The 17968-nt window shown below is 44.6% G+C and overlaps 1 protein-coding gene across 1 annotated transcript in view; it reads left to right on the forward strand.

Moving 5' to 3' along the window:
• Window positions 1-17968, forward strand: part of LOC308579838 (E3 ubiquitin-protein ligase RNF213-like) — an 84366-nt gene that overhangs the window by 32378 nt on the left and 34020 nt on the right. The window contains exons 22-33 of the mRNA XM_081180799.1: window positions 159-311; window positions 2242-5838; window positions 8314-8450; window positions 9076-9171; window positions 9986-10104; window positions 10608-10724; window positions 11145-11300; window positions 13582-13717; window positions 14401-14592; window positions 15007-15146; window positions 15753-15898; window positions 17227-17445. Coding sequence (XP_081036925.1) covers window positions 159-311; window positions 2242-5838; window positions 8314-8450; window positions 9076-9171; window positions 9986-10104; window positions 10608-10724; window positions 11145-11300; window positions 13582-13717; window positions 14401-14592; window positions 15007-15146; window positions 15753-15898; window positions 17227-17445 — 5208 coding nt within the window. The remainder of the gene's footprint in view (window positions 1-158; window positions 312-2241; window positions 5839-8313; window positions 8451-9075; window positions 9172-9985; window positions 10105-10607; window positions 10725-11144; window positions 11301-13581; window positions 13718-14400; window positions 14593-15006; window positions 15147-15752; window positions 15899-17226; window positions 17446-17968) is intronic.

Genomic DNA, 17968 nt, shown 5'->3' on the forward strand with positions numbered 1-17968 from the left:
GGCTAAGAAAGGGAAGCTTGTGCAGGATCTGGGAGTGGACAGGAAGACATCTCTTAATGCAATTGGGATTATATCAGTAGGCTAATCAGGATAAATAAATATTGATTAAATGATCTCTACTCACTAATTTGTCTACTTGAGTTTCTGTATTCTCCTAGGTCCAGACTGGAATTCCAGAATTTCTGTTCAAGCTGTTAGTTTTACAGCACCTGATAAATATAGATGGGAAACTCTGGCTGCGGAAACAGTATCATTTGTATGTTGTAGAAATTCTTGAACCATCACCACAATTAAAGAAAAACACGACATCAGTAAGTACATGTAGATATGTAACGACTATATAAATATTTACCCACCTGTAATCATATAGTTACATTGAATTGTGTTTTGAGATAGTATTTTTAAGATAGATAATACAGTACAACCACTGTACTGTTTCATATACATCACAATCGTGCAGCATGTCAAGATTATTGTAGTGTTTATTACTTAGGGAAATTCTGAAGTTTAATTTTTCTTTGTAGTTTTCTGTGATCAAAAAGGAGGTTGTCAGATGCCTAGAAATAATGGTCTTAGCAGCTTTTTACTAGTATATTGCTTGCATTTGACATTATTTCTAGACAGTGGATTATTAGTATTTGTATATTGATCAGCAATTATATTTAAATAAAACTATTTGTTCCCAAATTTTCAATATAGAGGCTCTTTGGAAATATTGAAAGAAGTCTAATTTACAATTTAATAAGCAAAACCTACCACTCATTGTTAGCAGGAAAAGTAATCTTTAATTAATATTGTATTTTTCATTCTGCATTATTAGCATAGGAGGACTTAAATAGCTTTTAAAAAATAACAGATGAACCCTTAACTCTCAACCCAACCAATTAATATGTGCTCTCTGGCTCTCTAATTCTGTGCATGCAAAAAGTCCCAGCTTCAGTCCCTAGCATCTCCAGGTAGTCTGGTAAGACTTTTGCCTGAAATCCTGGAGAACCACTGCCAGCCAGTGTTGACAGTACTGTGCAAGATGAATTAACTGTCTTACTTCATATAAGGCAGCTAGCTGTGGTTAAGCAATTTAGGCACGAATTGGTTCATTTATCTATTTCATTTAGATTATATTACTTGGTTATTATATGAGAATTCACCTCTGGAAAAGTTAAAAATCTATATATACAAGTTGAGAGCAATGTTCAGCCTAAGGTTCCAGCATGCTCAATCTTCTCCCAACACTATGCTTTATTGTAGGCTCTGGGGACAAATGCACAGCTCACTCTACATTTAGCCCTAAAACTTATTATATAGTGGTGCTCCGCAAGACGAACGCCTCGCGAGACGAAAAACTCGCAAGACGAAAGGTTTTTTCGTTTTCGAGTTGCTTCGCAAGACGAATTTCCCTATGGGCTTGCTTCGCAAAACGAAGCTTGCCCCCGCACCCCGGACCCCTTTTGAACCAAGGGGCGGCAACGGGGAGAAGCGATCTTCTCCCCTCCGCCCCTTGCTTCAAAAGAGGAGACAGAGGGGAAGGCGCACACGCGCCTTCCCCTCTGTCCCCGGACCCCTTTTGAACCAAGGGGCGGCAACGGGGAGAAGCGATTCTCCCCGCTGCCCCTCCCCTTGCTTTAAAACAGGTCCGGGGACAGAGGGGAAGGCCCACGGCGCTTCCCCTCTGTCCCTGGACGGTCTCCATAGGAACGCATTGATTGATTTTCAATGCATTCCTATGGGAAACCATGCTTCGCAAGACGAAAAACTCGCAAGAAAAAAAAACTTGCGGAACGAATTAATTTCGTCTTGCGAGGTACCACTGTACATTGGGATTTAAGAACCCACCCTGTCATACTCCATTATCAACCATGATCCTGAACCATTTAACTAAATATAACTTAAAATTGAAATGAAATTGAATTTAATTATGTTGGTTTGTTCACCTTCACAGCTTTAATCCAGCTTCTCCTTTTTGCAGAGAGCTCCAGAATTGGGTGAAGGGCTGGAATTTGATCTCCATTTCTACCTGTCAGACTTGTGGGGCCGATTTAGCCAATATACATGCAATTTTAATTAGTCCTTCCCATGCAAATGTTAGAACAGATAGCTGGCAGGAAGTAAAGAGTTTTAAGGATAGAAATATTGTGAGGAGTAACATAGTTTATAAGGGAGAAATAAATGTCCAGTCATAACATTCAAGAGTCTTTCATTTTATGATACCTTCCTATTCACTGCTTTTCCCTCTTCTTTTAGACTTTTCCAGGATTGAAGTACAACTTCATGGATGTGTTCCCCAAAGTAACCTGCAGATCTCCCAAGGAAGTCCTAGAAATGGACATGCAGAGGAATCTGTCCTATGATTGCTCAGACCCAGGTATAGATCAGGAAGTGTTCCATAGCGAAGCCTTTCAGAGACCCTACCAGTACTTGAGAAGATCTAGCAGAGGAGATTGCCTTGACACATTCCAGTATGAAAAAGGCTCTGTTGAAGGGACACCAGTAGAGTGCCTGCAGATGCTCCTGATCCACTGTGGAGTGATAGATCCTTCCTGGTCAGAACTGAGAAACTTTGCTTGGTTTTTGAACCTTCAACTGAGAAATTGTGAAACATCGGTGTTCTGTAATGCTGATTTTGTCAACGACACTTTACACGGCTTCAAAAATTTCGTGGTCACATTTATGATTTTAATGGCAAAGGATTTTGCTACACCATCTCTAAACATTTCTGATGAAAGCCCTGGGAATCAGTCTTTTGACATGGAAGGAGTCACAGAAGAAGATCTTGCTCCATTTCATATTCGGAAGAAGTGGGAGTCAGAACCCCACCCATATATATTTTTCAATGCGGATTCTGTATCTATGACATTCATTGGCTTTCATCTCAAACCCAGTGCTAATGGTGGTATTGATGCCATCAATCCTTTGAATGGGAGTGTCATCAAGAGAAATGTAATGACAGCTCAGCTATACCAGGGATTGTGCCTTCAGAAAGTTCCATTCAACATTAATTTTGATGCACTGCCCAGACATGACAAAATTGAGAAACTTTGCATGGTTTTAGGAATACAGTGGCCAATTGATCCTGATGATACGTATGAGCTCACAACAGACAATATGCTAAAGATCCTTGCCATTGAAATGCGATTCAGGTGTGGTATCCCTGTTGTCCTCATGGGAGAAACTGGCTGTGGAAAAACCAGGCTAATAAAATTCCTGTGCGAACTACGTAGGAGCGGTGCTGATGCCGATAACATGAAGCTTGTCAAGGTCCATGGAGGCACCACAGCAGATGTGATCTATGCCAAAGTCAGGGAAGCAGAAGACATTGCTATTGACAATAAACAACAATACCAGTTTGACACCATCCTGTTTTTTGATGAAGCCAACACCACTGAAGCTGTCAGCAGCATCAAGGAAGTCTTGTGTGATCGTACAGTTGAAGGAGAGCCTTTGGTCCACAACTCAGGTCTGCAAATCATAGCTGCATGCAATCCTTATCGCAAGCATACAGGGGAAATGATTCAGCGCTTGGAATTGGCTGGCTTAGGCTACCGTGTCAAAGCACAGGAGACCAAGGAAAAGCTTGGCTCCATTCCTCTTAGGCAGCTGGTATACCGTGTCCATGCGCTCCCTCCTAGCATGATCCCTCTAGTGTGGGATTTTGGACAGTTGAACAACATTACTGAAAAACTCTATATGCAGCAGATTGTGCAAAGACTTACTAGGTCAATACCAATGTCTGACGTTGAGCTCCAGTTAATAACAGATGTGCTTTTTGAGTCTCAGACGTATATGAGGCAAAGGAATGATGAATGCAGCTTTATCAGCCTCAGGGATGTGGAACGCTGTGTGGAAGTCTTCAAGTGGTTCCACAGCCACAGTGAACTACTAATGAAACATCTGGAGAAGCATGTTGCAGAGAGGAAGGCAGCTAAAGGTTTTGTCCAGCGAGACCCAGTCATTTGGTCCTTGGTTCTTTCAGTGGGTGTTTGCTACCATGCTCCCCTGGAAAGGAAAAGGGAGTACCGCAGAGTCATCAGCACCATCCTTCCAAAGCCATATGATGATGAAAAGGGAATCCTTGAAGAAATTGGCTTAGTTCAGGATCTCTTCTTGAGTGACCTACCTCTGAGGGAAACGATTGCCAAGAACTTAGCACTGAAGGAAAATGTTTTTATGATGGTTATCTGCATTGAACTTAAAATCCCCTTGTTTCTCATTGGCAAACCTGGCAGTTCCAAATCTCTTGCCAAAACGATTGTGGCCGATGCCATGCAAGGCCAAGCAGCATATACTGAGCTTTATAAAGAACTGAAGCAAATCCATTTGGTGTCCTTTCAGTGCAGCCCACACTCTACGCCTGAGGGAATCATCAACACTTTCAAGCATTGTGCTCGCTTCCAAGAAGGAAAGAACCTAAAGGGGTATGTCTCTGTGGTGGTGTTAGATGAAATTGGCTTGGCTGAAGACTCCCCCAAAATGCCTCTGAAGACCCTTCACCCGCTCTTGGAAGATGGCTGTGTTGATGATGATCCACTCCCTCATAAAAAAGTTGGCTTCATTGGGATCTCTAACTGGGCGCTGGATCCAGCTAAGATGAATCGAGGCATCTTTGTATCCCGTGGAGAACCAAACAAGAAGGAACTCATAGAAAGTGCAAAGGGTATCTGCTCTTCAGAACGTGCTGTCCTGCACAAAGTTGACCGTTTCTTTCCCATCTTTGCAAGTGCTTATGAGGAAATTTGCAAGACCCAAGGCAAGGAGTTCTTTGGGTTGCGTGATTATTACAGTCTCATAAAAATGGTGTTTGCTTTAACCAAAAAACTGAAAAGAGAGCCAGCTCCCCATGAACTAGCAGAGATAGTTCTCCGTAATTTCAGTGGTAAAGAAGGTATTGAGGCCTTGAACATTTTTATGTCTAGGTTCTCAGAAAAAGGAGATGTCATCCGTGAGGACATTGGTACAATTGATCTAGTTCAGCAGAACATTTACAGTGACTATGAGGATGGTGAATGCCGTTACCTGCTGGTGTTGACGGAAAATTATGCAGCCCTCCAGATCCTGCAGCAGGCTTTTTTCAAAGGTACACAGCAGCCAGAAATTATTTTTGGTTCCAGTTTTCCCAAAGACCAGGAATACACCCAGATCTGCAGAAACATCAACCGAGTGAAGATCTGTATGGAGACAGGGCAGATGGTCATTCTTCTCAACCTGCAGAATCTGTATGAAAGCCTCTACGATGCCCTCAATCAGTATTACGTTCAACTTGCTGGTCAAAAGTATGTTGACTTGGGCTTGGGGACCCATCGAGTGAAATGCAGAGTGCACCCTAAGTTCCGTTTGATTGTCATTGAGGAGAAAGAGGTGGTCTACAAACATTTCCCCATCCCGTTGATCAACAGGCTTGAAAAGCACTACCTAGACATCAATACCGTGTTGGGCAAGAGGCAAAGAGACACTGTGGAAGAATTGAAGAAATGGGTGGACAGCTTCACAACAGTTGAAACAGAAAAATACTTTTTGGGCCAGCAGAAATATACCCCTTCTGATGTCTTTGTTGGCTACCATCCTGACACCTGTGCCTCAGTTGTCTTGCAGGTGACGGAGAAGCTGAAAATGGATGCTTCCCCCCAGGAACTGATGCAAATAGTACAAGAAGAAGCCAAGTTGGTCCTGTTAAACTGTGCAACGCCTGATTCTGTAGTCCGCCTTGGTGATTCGCGGCTGGGTTCCTTTCTGGCAGATGACTTGGCCAGGGTATACTTTCAGCAGCAACATCACACTTCGCTTGCAGAGTTCCTTCGTGCTTGCCTTGGGACAAAGTCTAGGGGTCACACAACCTTTACTGAGGTGAGTTGTTCGATAATATTTCTTTGTAAATTTTTTTTAAAGCACATTAAGAATCTGTACTCCTTGAGGATGCCATGAGGTTGCATTTTGAGAAATGCATGAGAATTTTGGCATATGGAAATATTTCCCACATCAAATCTCTTCATTGATGCCATGTTTTCCTTTATACTAAATGCAGAACCTGCTAATGTGTGTGTTTGAATGGAACACGTTTTCCCCATCTATCCTTTTTATTTCCTTTATACTAAATGCAGAACCTGCTAATGTGTGTGTTTGAATGGAACACGTTTTCCCCATCTATCCTTTTTATTTCCTTTATACTAAATGCAGAACCTGCTAATGTGTGTGTTTGAATGGAACACGTTTTCCCCATCTATCCTTTTTATTTCCTTTATACTAAATGCAGAACCTGCTAATGTGTGTGTTTGAATGGAACACGTTTTCCCCATCTATCCTTTTTATTTCCTTTCATTAATTGCATGGCTCTCATGACAGGCACTTACCTTTTTGTACTTTGCAAAGTACACACAGTGCTATATTATTATTATTATTAGTAGTAGTAGTAGTAGTAGTAGTAGTAATAATAATAATAATAATAAAGTACCTAGATCAGGAACTAAATATTTGCACAACAAACCACATTCCGTCCTCTTTAGTTACTTAGTTGCTCATTTTTCCATTCTTGAATGAATTTATGAAAATTCATCAGCATTTTAATGTAATTTCTCCTAATGAAGACATTTTTGCATGGAGTTTTGACAAAAATATACACAGTTTTGCAAGCATTTTCCATAATATAATGGATTTTTGTGTATTATTTTCACTAATATATGTACTTAAATGCACACTTAATCCTGAAATATGCATTTGTGTACACATTTCTTTGCTTGAGAACTGCATTGCAAAATTCAGACAAATGTGACTTTCACACAAGTGTTTCAGTTCACATACTGTCTTGGAAATTGCAAATCATGTAAGTCAGTGTTTCCCAACCTTTTTTGGGCAAAGGCACACTTGTTTCATGAAAAAAATCTCGAGGCACACCACCATTACAGCCCCGTGACGTCAGCGCGCAGCGTCACGCCAGGAGGGACATGAATTGCTAGCAAATTACATAATCACCTCCTTGAGGGCTGGCTCATCTTCTCCGAAGGCAGAACCCCATTAATTAACAGCACAGACTCACACCATAGCCAAGACGAGGGGGGGAAACCTCAGTCATGCACAGTCATGCACATGTGGGGGCTAAATGAGGACGAAGACTGGGCAGAGAGCAGGGTTCAAATCACCCCACCTGGCCAGGACAATCCCTGGGTGCTCCCTTGGGCCACTCGCCTGACCCACCTCGCAGGGCTGTTGTTGCGAGGATAACACGGGGAGAACCACGCGCGCCCCCGGGAGCTCCTTGGAGAAGAAAGCGGGCGATGAATGCAATGCACGAAATATATGAGAGGCGACCAGGTTTTGCAGGTGAGGGGCCCCCGCCAGCCTCCGCTTCCAACACCCGGCGCAACGACGCCGAAGTTTCCCCCCGGGCTCGGCTCGGGGAGCAGCACTGCTCCCCCCCGGCTCCCCTTCGCCCTCCCGGCTCTCTCTGCTGCCCACTGGGGACCCCCCTCACCTGCCAAGTCCGGAGTGCCGGTGGAAGTTGCATGCATGCATGCAGGGCGCCGCGTTGCCATTGCATGGCACTGCACTCCATGCAACGCCTGCACGCATGCATTGCCTTGCACGCCCGCCAAGGGGTCTCCCCGCGGTCCGATGCGTCCCCTCCGGCGTGGATGCAGCATTGCAAAAATAACCCCCCCCCGACGCAGCCCTACCTGGGGGGCAGCCTCCGCCTCCGCCGCTCCGCCTCCGCGGGGATCCCCGGGCTCCATCCTGCCGCCCGATCTCCGCGGGGGCGCAGGCAGGCTGCGCGGGGTCTGCGCGGAAGAGCCCCTGCCCGCCCGGCCGCCGCCGCTGCGCTCATTCCATGGCCGGGAGAAGAGCGCTTCAAACAAAACACCCGGCCCGCCAGGCCACGCTGGGAAACGTAGTTCGCGCACCCCACGCGGGCGCGGAGCCCAAGGGCGAGGGGACTACGGATCCCGGCAGCCCCCGTGCAGGGGACGGAGGGGGAGAGGCCGGGTGCAGGGATGGAGGGACGGGTGGGCGAGCGAGTGAGTGGCAGCCGCCAAGCCTTGGCCGAGAGCCAGGAAGGGCCTCCCCGGAGGAGGAGGGAGGCGCAGAGCGGGAGGGAGGGAGGGAACCCCAGGGGTCATCTAGTGACGGCGCCCCAATCGAAAATTTGACTTTAAAAAAAAATCTTTTGAATTTTTTAATTTTTCCCGCGGCACACCAGGCAACATCTCGCGGCACACTAGTGTGCCGCGGAACAGTGGTTGGGAAACACTGATGTAAGTCCACCTTTAAATGTGTTCTGAACCATATTCTTCCCCAACCCCTGAAACTCAATTTCTTCTTTCCTGTTAGATTTCTACTTTCTCCAGGCTCCTGACAGCAGCAGATACAGAGACTTTGAAGGCAGAAATACAAGGCGAGTTGGGCAGCCTCAAAGTTCTGTTCTTGCAACAGTTTGACACAGAATACTCATTTTTGAAAGAGATTCGGTGAGTGTCCAATGCCCTTATAGACATAGCATGGTGTTCAGCTGACTTTTATTCAGAGTATACCTGAATCTAATGGACTTAACTTAGTCCTGTTTATTAATTTCAGTTGGTATACCCTGAGAAAAACTTAGTTGAATTCTACATGATGAGTTGCATCCAATCCTAATCCTACTCAAAATAGACACATTCAAGTTAATAGACATGACTAATTTATATTCATTAACTTCAGTGGTTTCATTAACTTCAGAGTAGAACTTGGTAGGCTACAACCTTAAATTGCCTGCAGTGCCAGGGGACATCTGCAGCCAGTAGCCTTTCCATTGGCTTACACAAAGGGCCACACTAAGAATATTCTCTTCCATAAACACTAGCAACTGAGGCAAGTATGCCCAGTCAATTAGGAACAAACAATATGAATGATTTTGTCATGCAGATGTTTATTCAGTTTTATTGTTAACCTGTCTTCATTACATTGGACTATGATTACAAGATGACTTCTTTTATGTGTATTTAATGGCACTGGATTTTACTTCAATTATTTTTTCTGCTTTCTTGCTAAATAAAAAGCTTTTAAACAACACATACATCTAACCAGTTTTGTGCAATCTTTGGGTTTTTCTTCCAGCAATTTTCTAGATGCTACATCTGGAAGTAAAATCCTGATTATTCAGACACACTTTGAAAATGGATCTCTCAGTGCCCAGCTCGTTGCTTCAGCCAGGTATGTTGCATGTTAAGTGGCATGCATGATGCATTTTTCAGTGTTTTAATTAGAGAAATATTGAGCACAGGGCTAATAGTCATAGATGACATATAGTGAAAATAAAGGGTTGGGTCCCCCCCCCCCCCAGGTCTATCATAAGCTCTAAGAAATATAGGGGAGTGAAGATTGGGCAGACGTGACTAACCATGGGCCATATGAAGATGTCAACCCAATGTGTGGAAGCTGTGAAAAAGTCCAATTCCATGCTAGGGATCATTAGGAAAGGAACTGAAAGTAAAACTGCCAATATTATAATGTCATTATACAAATCTAAGGTACAACTATATTTGGAATACTGTGCACAGTTCTGGCCCTGTTGATCCAAAAGCAATACAGTGGAACCTCGGTTTTTTCACATAATCTGTTCCGGAAGTCTGTTTGACTTCCGAAACTTTCGAAAACTGAGGATCAAAGGGCAGCTGGCAAATCTAATTGGGGAAAAAATGAGAAACACTCCTTGGAAGCCATTCCGAGGCATGTTACCTATAGGCATTTGCTGGGCCACAGCAAGAAAAGGATGTTGTACTAGATGGGCCATTGTCCTGATCCAGTAGGCTCTTCTTGTGTTCTTATGGTGTATGTAATACTTAGTAGGCATCCTAATACTTTATGTTGGATGGAGTGGAAATGTAAGCTTTATGAATACTGAAATCATGATGGGAGATGTCGATTGATTGATTGATTGATTGATTGATTGATTGGTGGGTGCTTTATGATGGGTATTTAACCCTGCTGCGTGAAACTGATGGAAGCTATTTCCTTCCCCTTGCAGATACTCAGTTGTTAACGAAATCAACAAAACAGATCAGGGTGAAACCTCCGTGTTTGTGTTCTTCATCACTAAACTGTCACGAGGTGAAGGAGGAAGTTCCTATGTAGGATTTCAAGGAGGTAGAACTATCTGTGTTCAGAGATTTAGAATAATTACTGGAGTGCATTTTTTATTATTAATTGCCATCATATAATATGCTAACAGTGGACTTGTGCTGAGTTATGATGGACATCTAGCCTTAATTTCCCAAGGAGCTCAGGGCTCAGGCTGGATGACTGCTAGTCAGGTGGTGTAAGTCTCAGTCCAAGAGCGACTGAGCTCTGCTGAGAGTGCATAATCACACTTGCCATGTGGCGGTGGCAACTGCAAACAAACCTTACTTCTTTGCCACCATTGCCTTGTTAAACCACCCAGCAAATGATGAACAGCTAACCACTCTTAGGAGTGCTGTAATGGATTTACAAAGCACGTTGTGAATAAAAGGTACCACAGATAGGGCAGGTCCTGTAGAGGCGCACAGAGAAACATCAGATTGAGATTTGTGGGATCAGTTTCAGTTACTGCAGCTTGACAATGTAAAGAGGTCCGACAACCAAGAAATGCTCTTGTTTTCTGTTGCTAGGGTTGTGGCAGTCTGTGCATATTGATGACCTGAGGAAATCCAAGGATATTATCTCTGATGTAACTGCCCTGAGAAATGTCACCATCAGCCAGCTCTTTTCTGCAGAGCCTCCTGAAAGTAAGAATGTAAATAAATGCATGTTGAGAGACAGTACACAAGTGAGAAAACATCGAGGCATGTCTGTATGTCTTGTGTTTTATATATGTATGCAGCATCAAATTTTGACAGAATAATTTGAGGTTTCAATGTTGAACGAAGGACTACACCAGCCCCCACCAACCCTACCAATGATCAGGGATGGTGGAGTTGTAGTCCAGCAATAACTGGACAGTGTTATATTGACTATTCTTGCCCTAAGTAGGCAACTTTCATCCCTGTATGACACCTTCTTTGTTGTTGCAGCTGTGATAATGGAGGGAATGGAAGAAAAGGAAGATGAGATGGGGGTGGAGAGGTCAGCAACATCTGAAACCCAAAAACTGACCGTAAGTTTAGATCCAATGTGTTTAATTCTATCCCTTGTTTCTTTGGGGTTAGATGGGGTGACCCAAGTCTTGGACACCACCATTCTTCTACGGAGCTGTGTGCAAAGAGCTGTGGGCATGCTAAGGGATCAAAACGAGGATGGCAGCCGCAGTACTAAGAGAATTGAAATCCTCCTTAGCCTTCTGTCTCAGGAAGATGACGTAAAAGGTATGAAGGACTAGAAGCACTTGGAAGTGGAACGTATTTTATAGGAATGTGCAGGCCCCCTCCTCAGTCCGATTTGGGTTGGGTCCCAGTTTGGGCCAGATTGATCTGTTCCACAGATCCGGATCACAATTTGTAATTTTGGATCTCCCTGTCCCACTGGATGAACTTGCAGAGCTGATGTGTGGGGAAGCGACTTTAGCTGCTGCACTAGCCCACACACCAGCTGTTAGACAGGAGGCCTCAGCAAAGCCTCTCTGCACCTCAGGCTTGTGAGGAGACACCAGAGCCCAAAGAGGATACAGTGGTACCCCGCAAGACGAACGCCTCGCAAGACGGAAAACCCGCTAGACGAAAGGGTTTTCCGTTTTGGAGGCGCTTCGCAAAACGAATTTCCCTATGGGCTTGCTTCGCAAGACGAAAGCCCATAGGGAAATCTCCGGGACAGCAGGGAAGCGCAGCGCGTCTTCCCCACTGTCCTCGGACCTCCTCCCGCCGCCCGGCATCGGAAGGAAGCTCCGATGCCGGGCCGGGGGGGGGGAAGCCTTATCCTGCCGCCCAGCATCGGAACGAAGCTCTGATGCCGGGCGGGGGGGGAGCCTTCTCCCGCCGCCGGGCATCGGAACGAAGCTCCGATGCCGGGCGGGGGGGGAGCCTTCTCCCGCCGCCGGGCATCGGAACGAAGCTCCGATGCCGGGCGGGGGGGGGAAGCCTTCTCCCGCCGCCGGGCATCGGAACGAAGCTCCGATGCCGGGCGGGGGGGGAGCCTTCTCCCGCCGCCGGGCATCGGAACGAAGCTCCGATGCCGGGCGGGGGGGGGGGAGGCTTCTCCCGCCGCCGGGCATCGGAACGAAGCTCCGATGCCGGGCGGGGGGGGGGGAAGCCTTCTCCCGCCGCCGGGCATCGGAACGAAGCTCCGATGCCGGGCGGACGGGGAAGCCTTCTCCCGCCGCCGGGCATCGGAACGAAGCTCCGATGCTGGGCGGGGGGGGGAAGCCTTATCCCGCCGCCCGACATCGGAATGCAGCTCCGATGCCGGGCGGGGGGGGGGGAGCCTTCTCCCGCCGCCGGGCATCGGAACGAAGCTCCGATGCCGGGCGGGGGGGGAAGCCTTCTCCCGCCGCCGGGCATCGGAACGAAGCTCCGATGCCGGGCGGGGGGGGGAGCCTCCTCCCGCCGCCGGGCATCGGATGGCTTTCCTGAAGACTTGGGGTAGGAGGAGGGTTTTCCTTCCCACCGCCAACATTCAGAATGCTGTTCTGAATGTTGGCGGTGGGGAGGAAAAACCCTCCTCCCACGCAAGCCCCGGGAACAGAGGGAAAGCGCTGCGCGCCTTCCCCTCTGTTCCCGTACCTGTCCTGAAGGCTTGCGGTGGGGAGAAAAGCCCTTCTCCGCACCGCCAGCCTGGCAAGCGGTTTCCCTAGGAACGCATTAATTGATTTTCAATGCATTCCTATGGGAAACCGTGCATCGCAAGACGAAAAACTCGCAAGAAGAAAAAACTTGCGGAACGAATTAATTTCGTCTTGCGAGGCACCACTGTATCTTCTTTGGGCTTGGGGGAGGGTCTCCTTGTGAGCCAGGAGGACTCTCCAGTAGGGCTTCGTTGAACCACTCAGCTGGGGGGGAGAGGGAAGCCTCCTGCCCCCCAACTGAGTAAGCTCTGGTGCCTCTCAGGTTCACGCAAGGTGGGGGGTGGGCTTCATGCAACCACCTGACCCTCATTGCGGAGTAGTTTAAAGAAGTCTCCTTCCCCACCTTTGGCTTCTGTGAGTATAATAATTTCCAGCTGTATAATAATCTCTGGCTGGAGATATATCGATATATTGCCCAGGCCTACTCTCCAGGGTGCTCCCAATATATGTGATTTCAGTTACATGCACAGAGGCCTGGAACATAACCCCCATGTAAATAGGGAATTGTCTGTATATTTTGTAATATTTGTTCATTTGTAGGTTTTTTAAAAAGTATTTTAAAACTGTAAATTACCTTGTGTGCCTTCACAGAATGATGGGATATAAATGCAATAAATAAATATATTTATGTCCTACATAGATTTTTCATATTTTATAATAGAATATTGATAAATGTAACTGATTAACTATACAGCCGTTCCTGCAGCTCTATAAATTATAATTTCATAGGGAACATTTATAACAGAAGAAGGGGGAAGCTAAAATTAATTTGCACTGTGCAGAGCTGTTGCTGTTTAACTTATGGTTAAACTTGAAATTTAACCATAAGTAGTGCCAGTTGGCAAATTTCATGCTGTCTTTCCCCTCAGCCTCCTTCCTGAATATAACAAAGACTCGCCTGTTAAGCCTTTTGGGGAAGCAAGAAGAAAATGTTTACACCATGAAAGAGTGGGTACGCCGAGAGGCATCAAACCTCAATGCCCTCCAAGAAGCAGGAACTTTCAGGTATACACAGAAGTTAAATCACTACACTTTTTCCAGCTCTAAAAAAGATAAGTCATTATCGAGGAAGCTCTTTGTACATACATGTTTAGGATATTTTAAGTGTACATGGAAGGGGTGCTGATTTTACTTGCAACTATACCAAGTGCTGCTTCAGAGGGGTCCCCTGATCTCTGGGTGTGTTTGCAGGAGCCTAAAAAGCTGAGTTATTCTTTAGATCTCAGCTGTTCAGTACATTGCAGTGAGTGTAACTGGGTACAATACTGAAATCAAAAGCGTTCACTGGAAGCTATGTTAATATTTGGCTGTCTTTCAAAGGATTTGATTCCATTTTTGCTGGTACCATTAATCCTGGAAGTAAAATATGTATTTACTTTGCTTCAAAATAAAAGCACAAATAAACATAAACAACAACAAAAATACCTCCTCCCAACCAAACACATTTAAAAGGCTGTAGAATGTTAATCAGCCAAAGGCCTGATTGAAGAGAAACATTTTTGCTAGGTGCCTGAAAACATATAATGAAAATGCCAGATGAACGTCCCTAGGGAGAGCATTCCACAAGCACTTTTCTCCATAACATTCTCCCTTGAGATGTTCAATCAGAATGTTCCTGAAGGAGTGTATGCCTTTCTTAATATTGGGTATTGCCGTTTTGTTTCCTTTACCTCTCTTGACACTTGCAGAGACACCCTGTGGAAGCGGGTCCAGAGTGTGGTGACTCCATTTATGGCCTATATTGTGTCTGTATTAGACAGTGACTGCAACTTGGACCTATTGGTTAGACCAACAACAGAGAAGTGTGTGAAAGCTCTGTGGCTATTCATCTTCAATGATCTCAAGCTGCTGGACATCCCTTACATTATGGGCCAGAACAAGTAAGTGGCATAAAGAAAGCCTGAATGGTTGCCAGTGAATTGATGGCTTGCAAAAATGTGAATGGTGAATGTGATTTTGATTTCATGTGAGGGACTTATCTTGAAAGCTGTTTATTCAGTTAGCCAAAAACAACAACAAACCCCCCCCCCACGTGTCAGTTGTATGCCATGATGTTTTGGCAGCACATTTCTCAGTGGGCATGACTTACAAGCCAGATCTAGCTGCTGTTTTCCTCTCCTTAAAGGAATAATGTTGTGGTTATCAAATGCTTTTTTGAGCGCTCAAAACTCAAGGATTGGTAAACATAACTCTTTCCCTGCTTCTTTCTAAGTGCTGAAACAAAACATTGAGCTTCCTGCTTAGTAATGGGATATCTCTAGCTTGCTAACTTAATTTACCTGTGTCTTGCCCAGTTCCCAAACTGAGTCTATTCTGGTGCAGAGCTACTTTAAGAAATCAACAGGGGCTGGCAATGAAATGCCCTTCAGCTGGAAGATAAAAGATTATTTGGAAGATCTTTGGGTTCAAGCTCAATACATCCCTGGTAATGAAGGTGAGAATTCAGAGGGAACACACAGAGAATTACCAGTAGGAGGGATCCCGGATTGGCTTGTGTCTCTCCTCATGTGTAGATGAGCTTTCTACACATGCATCTATAACCTGGGAAAACTCTCTGACAAACATTTGTGAGGGGAGTATGGGGATGGTGTGGGAGAATGGCAGTATGTGAGGCTAGCCTCTACAGCTCTGTGGACCCCCTCAACACTTTCATTCCTTGAGGGGTTATTTGTCCCCTCCCATATGGAAATAGCCAGAAGCAGCTTGTTATGGCTTGAGGGGTCTTTCTAAAAATAATTTGGGTTACTGATGACTACTAAAAACATTGCTAAAATGAGACACAGTTCTGCCTCCTGCTCAAATCTTTGTCCAAACTTGGCATGCCAGGTTTTATATTAAAATAGATAGTTTAAAAATTCTAGGAGATTTAGCAGGGAATCTTGACCAGCCACTGTAAACAACAAAGCAGTCTCCAGTATTATGGGATATTGATTAGAAAATTATACAGCAACATGCTTTAATAAAGTAGCACTGGTGAGATGCTATCGTAATTAAAATTCTCATATAACTTAAATATTCCCATTCTACTGTTGTCCTACAGACAGATTTGTAAGCGTCTTTCAGAAGAAATCACTGGGGCAATATATTGCTGATCTCCCTGAGGAAGAGAGGGAGCACCTTTTTCACTGTTACGTCAGAGACTTCATCCTCCTGACAATGGGCGTATCTTCTCATAAGGAGCTAAAGGTACCGTATTTTTCGCTCTATAACACGCACCAGACCATAACACGCACGTAGTTTTTAGAGGAGGAAAACAAGAAAAAAAATATTCTAAACGAAATAGTGGATATATGATTTTTGTGGTTCATGCTGTGGCCACAGACATGTGATCTGACAGTAAGTTTGGAGTAGCCCAATGCAAAAATCCTGAGGATCCATGTGGATCCATGCTTTGTAACCACGGAGGAGGGAAGGAAGGGGAACCATGGATCCTCTGCTCACGACTGCAGCAGATCCCCCCCGCCACCCGCAGGCATTCGCTCCATAACACGCACAGACATTTCCCCTTACTTTCTAGGAGGAAAAAAGTGAGTGTTATGGTGCAAAAAATACGGTAAGTCCCGCAACATGAGACATCAAGATGCTTAGAACAGTGTGTGTGCCAGTTGTAATGCCCAGGAGTTGTGTGCTGTAGTGTTTGACTGAAACACACACTTCAGCAGCATATGGCTGGCATTTGATTATCACGAAAGTAGATGAATATCACACAGATATGGAATGTGATGGTGATTGCACACATTTGTTTTATCTGAATGAAGAAAATTCCAGACTTCTTGAAAGCTCATGTTATTAGATCTCAACAAGTAGGATTTTGATCCCACTTCCCTGTCCTAGCTGTTTCATGTTCAGTATTCTCTCACTGCATTAGCTCGGGGATCTTGAGGTGTAGCTACTTAAATACGCCTGCACATATAACCTCCTGTGCTGGATTTATCCCTTAGGATGACTTAAAAACGTGATTTCGACTTCCAACCTTTGGGGGTGTTTCTTTGGGTTGAAATCATTACAACACTAGAGGGGTTTCTTCCCCTTTACTCTCATTTTACAGTAGCATGGCAAGTAGATCAATGCACAAAATATCCCCTCCTACTTTATTTTGACTCTACCTTCAATCTACTGGAAAATTCCCTACGGTAGAAGTTTCTGACAAGTTGTTTCCCCAGTCAGCTGGTTCTTGGAATGACAGCAGCCTAAGCAAGGCATTTGCATCTAAACAGGTTTAATGTCTGTCTTCTGTGTTCAGATGAGTTCACCAAAAATTAAACTTTGAAATGCGTTTTCAGGTAAACTAGCTCCAAAGTGTACACACCCAACTACTGTAAACAAAAGTAAGAAAAAGTCCTGCAGGTACATGTGGAGTGAGATACATTTTACCCCAGTAATACAGCATTTGTGATTGGAACAGTTTTCCTAAATGTGTTATAATTCTAAAGATAAAAGTCTCACCCACATAAGAATCTGTAGATATTACCGCACAAGATTTGCTTCCAGTGACATTGTTTTTCAATTTCTAGTTGCTGCAGACAGCTCTCTTATCATGTTTGGAGGAAATGAAGGCAGCTTCTTCCAATGCAGAAGAGAGGGTTCTGCCCCTCCCCTTTATCCATCTTTGTTACCGTCATTTTTCGAGTCGTCTGCAAAACCTTTCCAGGATTCTCACTGTGTACCCTGATGTGTCCAATGCTCTCACTGAACATGTTGAGAAAGGAGACAGCTTCTTACATCACCAAATGGTAGGAATCATATTGGGTGGGTGGTAATATTTTAGTCCTACTAGAAAAAGTGTGTTTTTAAAATGTTAGGGGAAAGGATAATATCTTTTAAAGGCGATTGCTAAAAGTCACACAAGGCTTTAACATTTATGTGTCTTATTTGTTCTTTGATGCTCTGATAATTAGTCTCTTGTGTAAATATATACAATCAGCACAAACCACAGTCTCCTTACAAGTGCAGGAATTAGATTGATCTATGATAAGGAAAGCTTACAAATGAAGTAGGATTCCAATGAAAATTCCTTACTAAACAAGGTGTAAAAAATTGTATGTAAATTTAGCAAGTGAGGAATAAAACACACATCATAAAAAGAAAGACTAAAGGAATGTGTCTGTTCCGTTTTGCCAAAAACCAAAAAACACACACCCCATAACAGAAAACAAAGTGGAAATGTGTTTCACCTTTTCTATTGATATAATCAGAAGGGAAGTCAGCTATGAACATTGCGGCTAATACAGAAGAGTCATGATCTGCTTATTGAGT

This window comes from Podarcis bocagei (assembly GCF_964188305.1).
Source record: "Podarcis bocagei genome assembly, chromosome: 2".
Taxonomy (NCBI): Eukaryota; Metazoa; Chordata; class Lepidosauria; order Squamata; family Lacertidae; genus Podarcis; species Podarcis bocagei.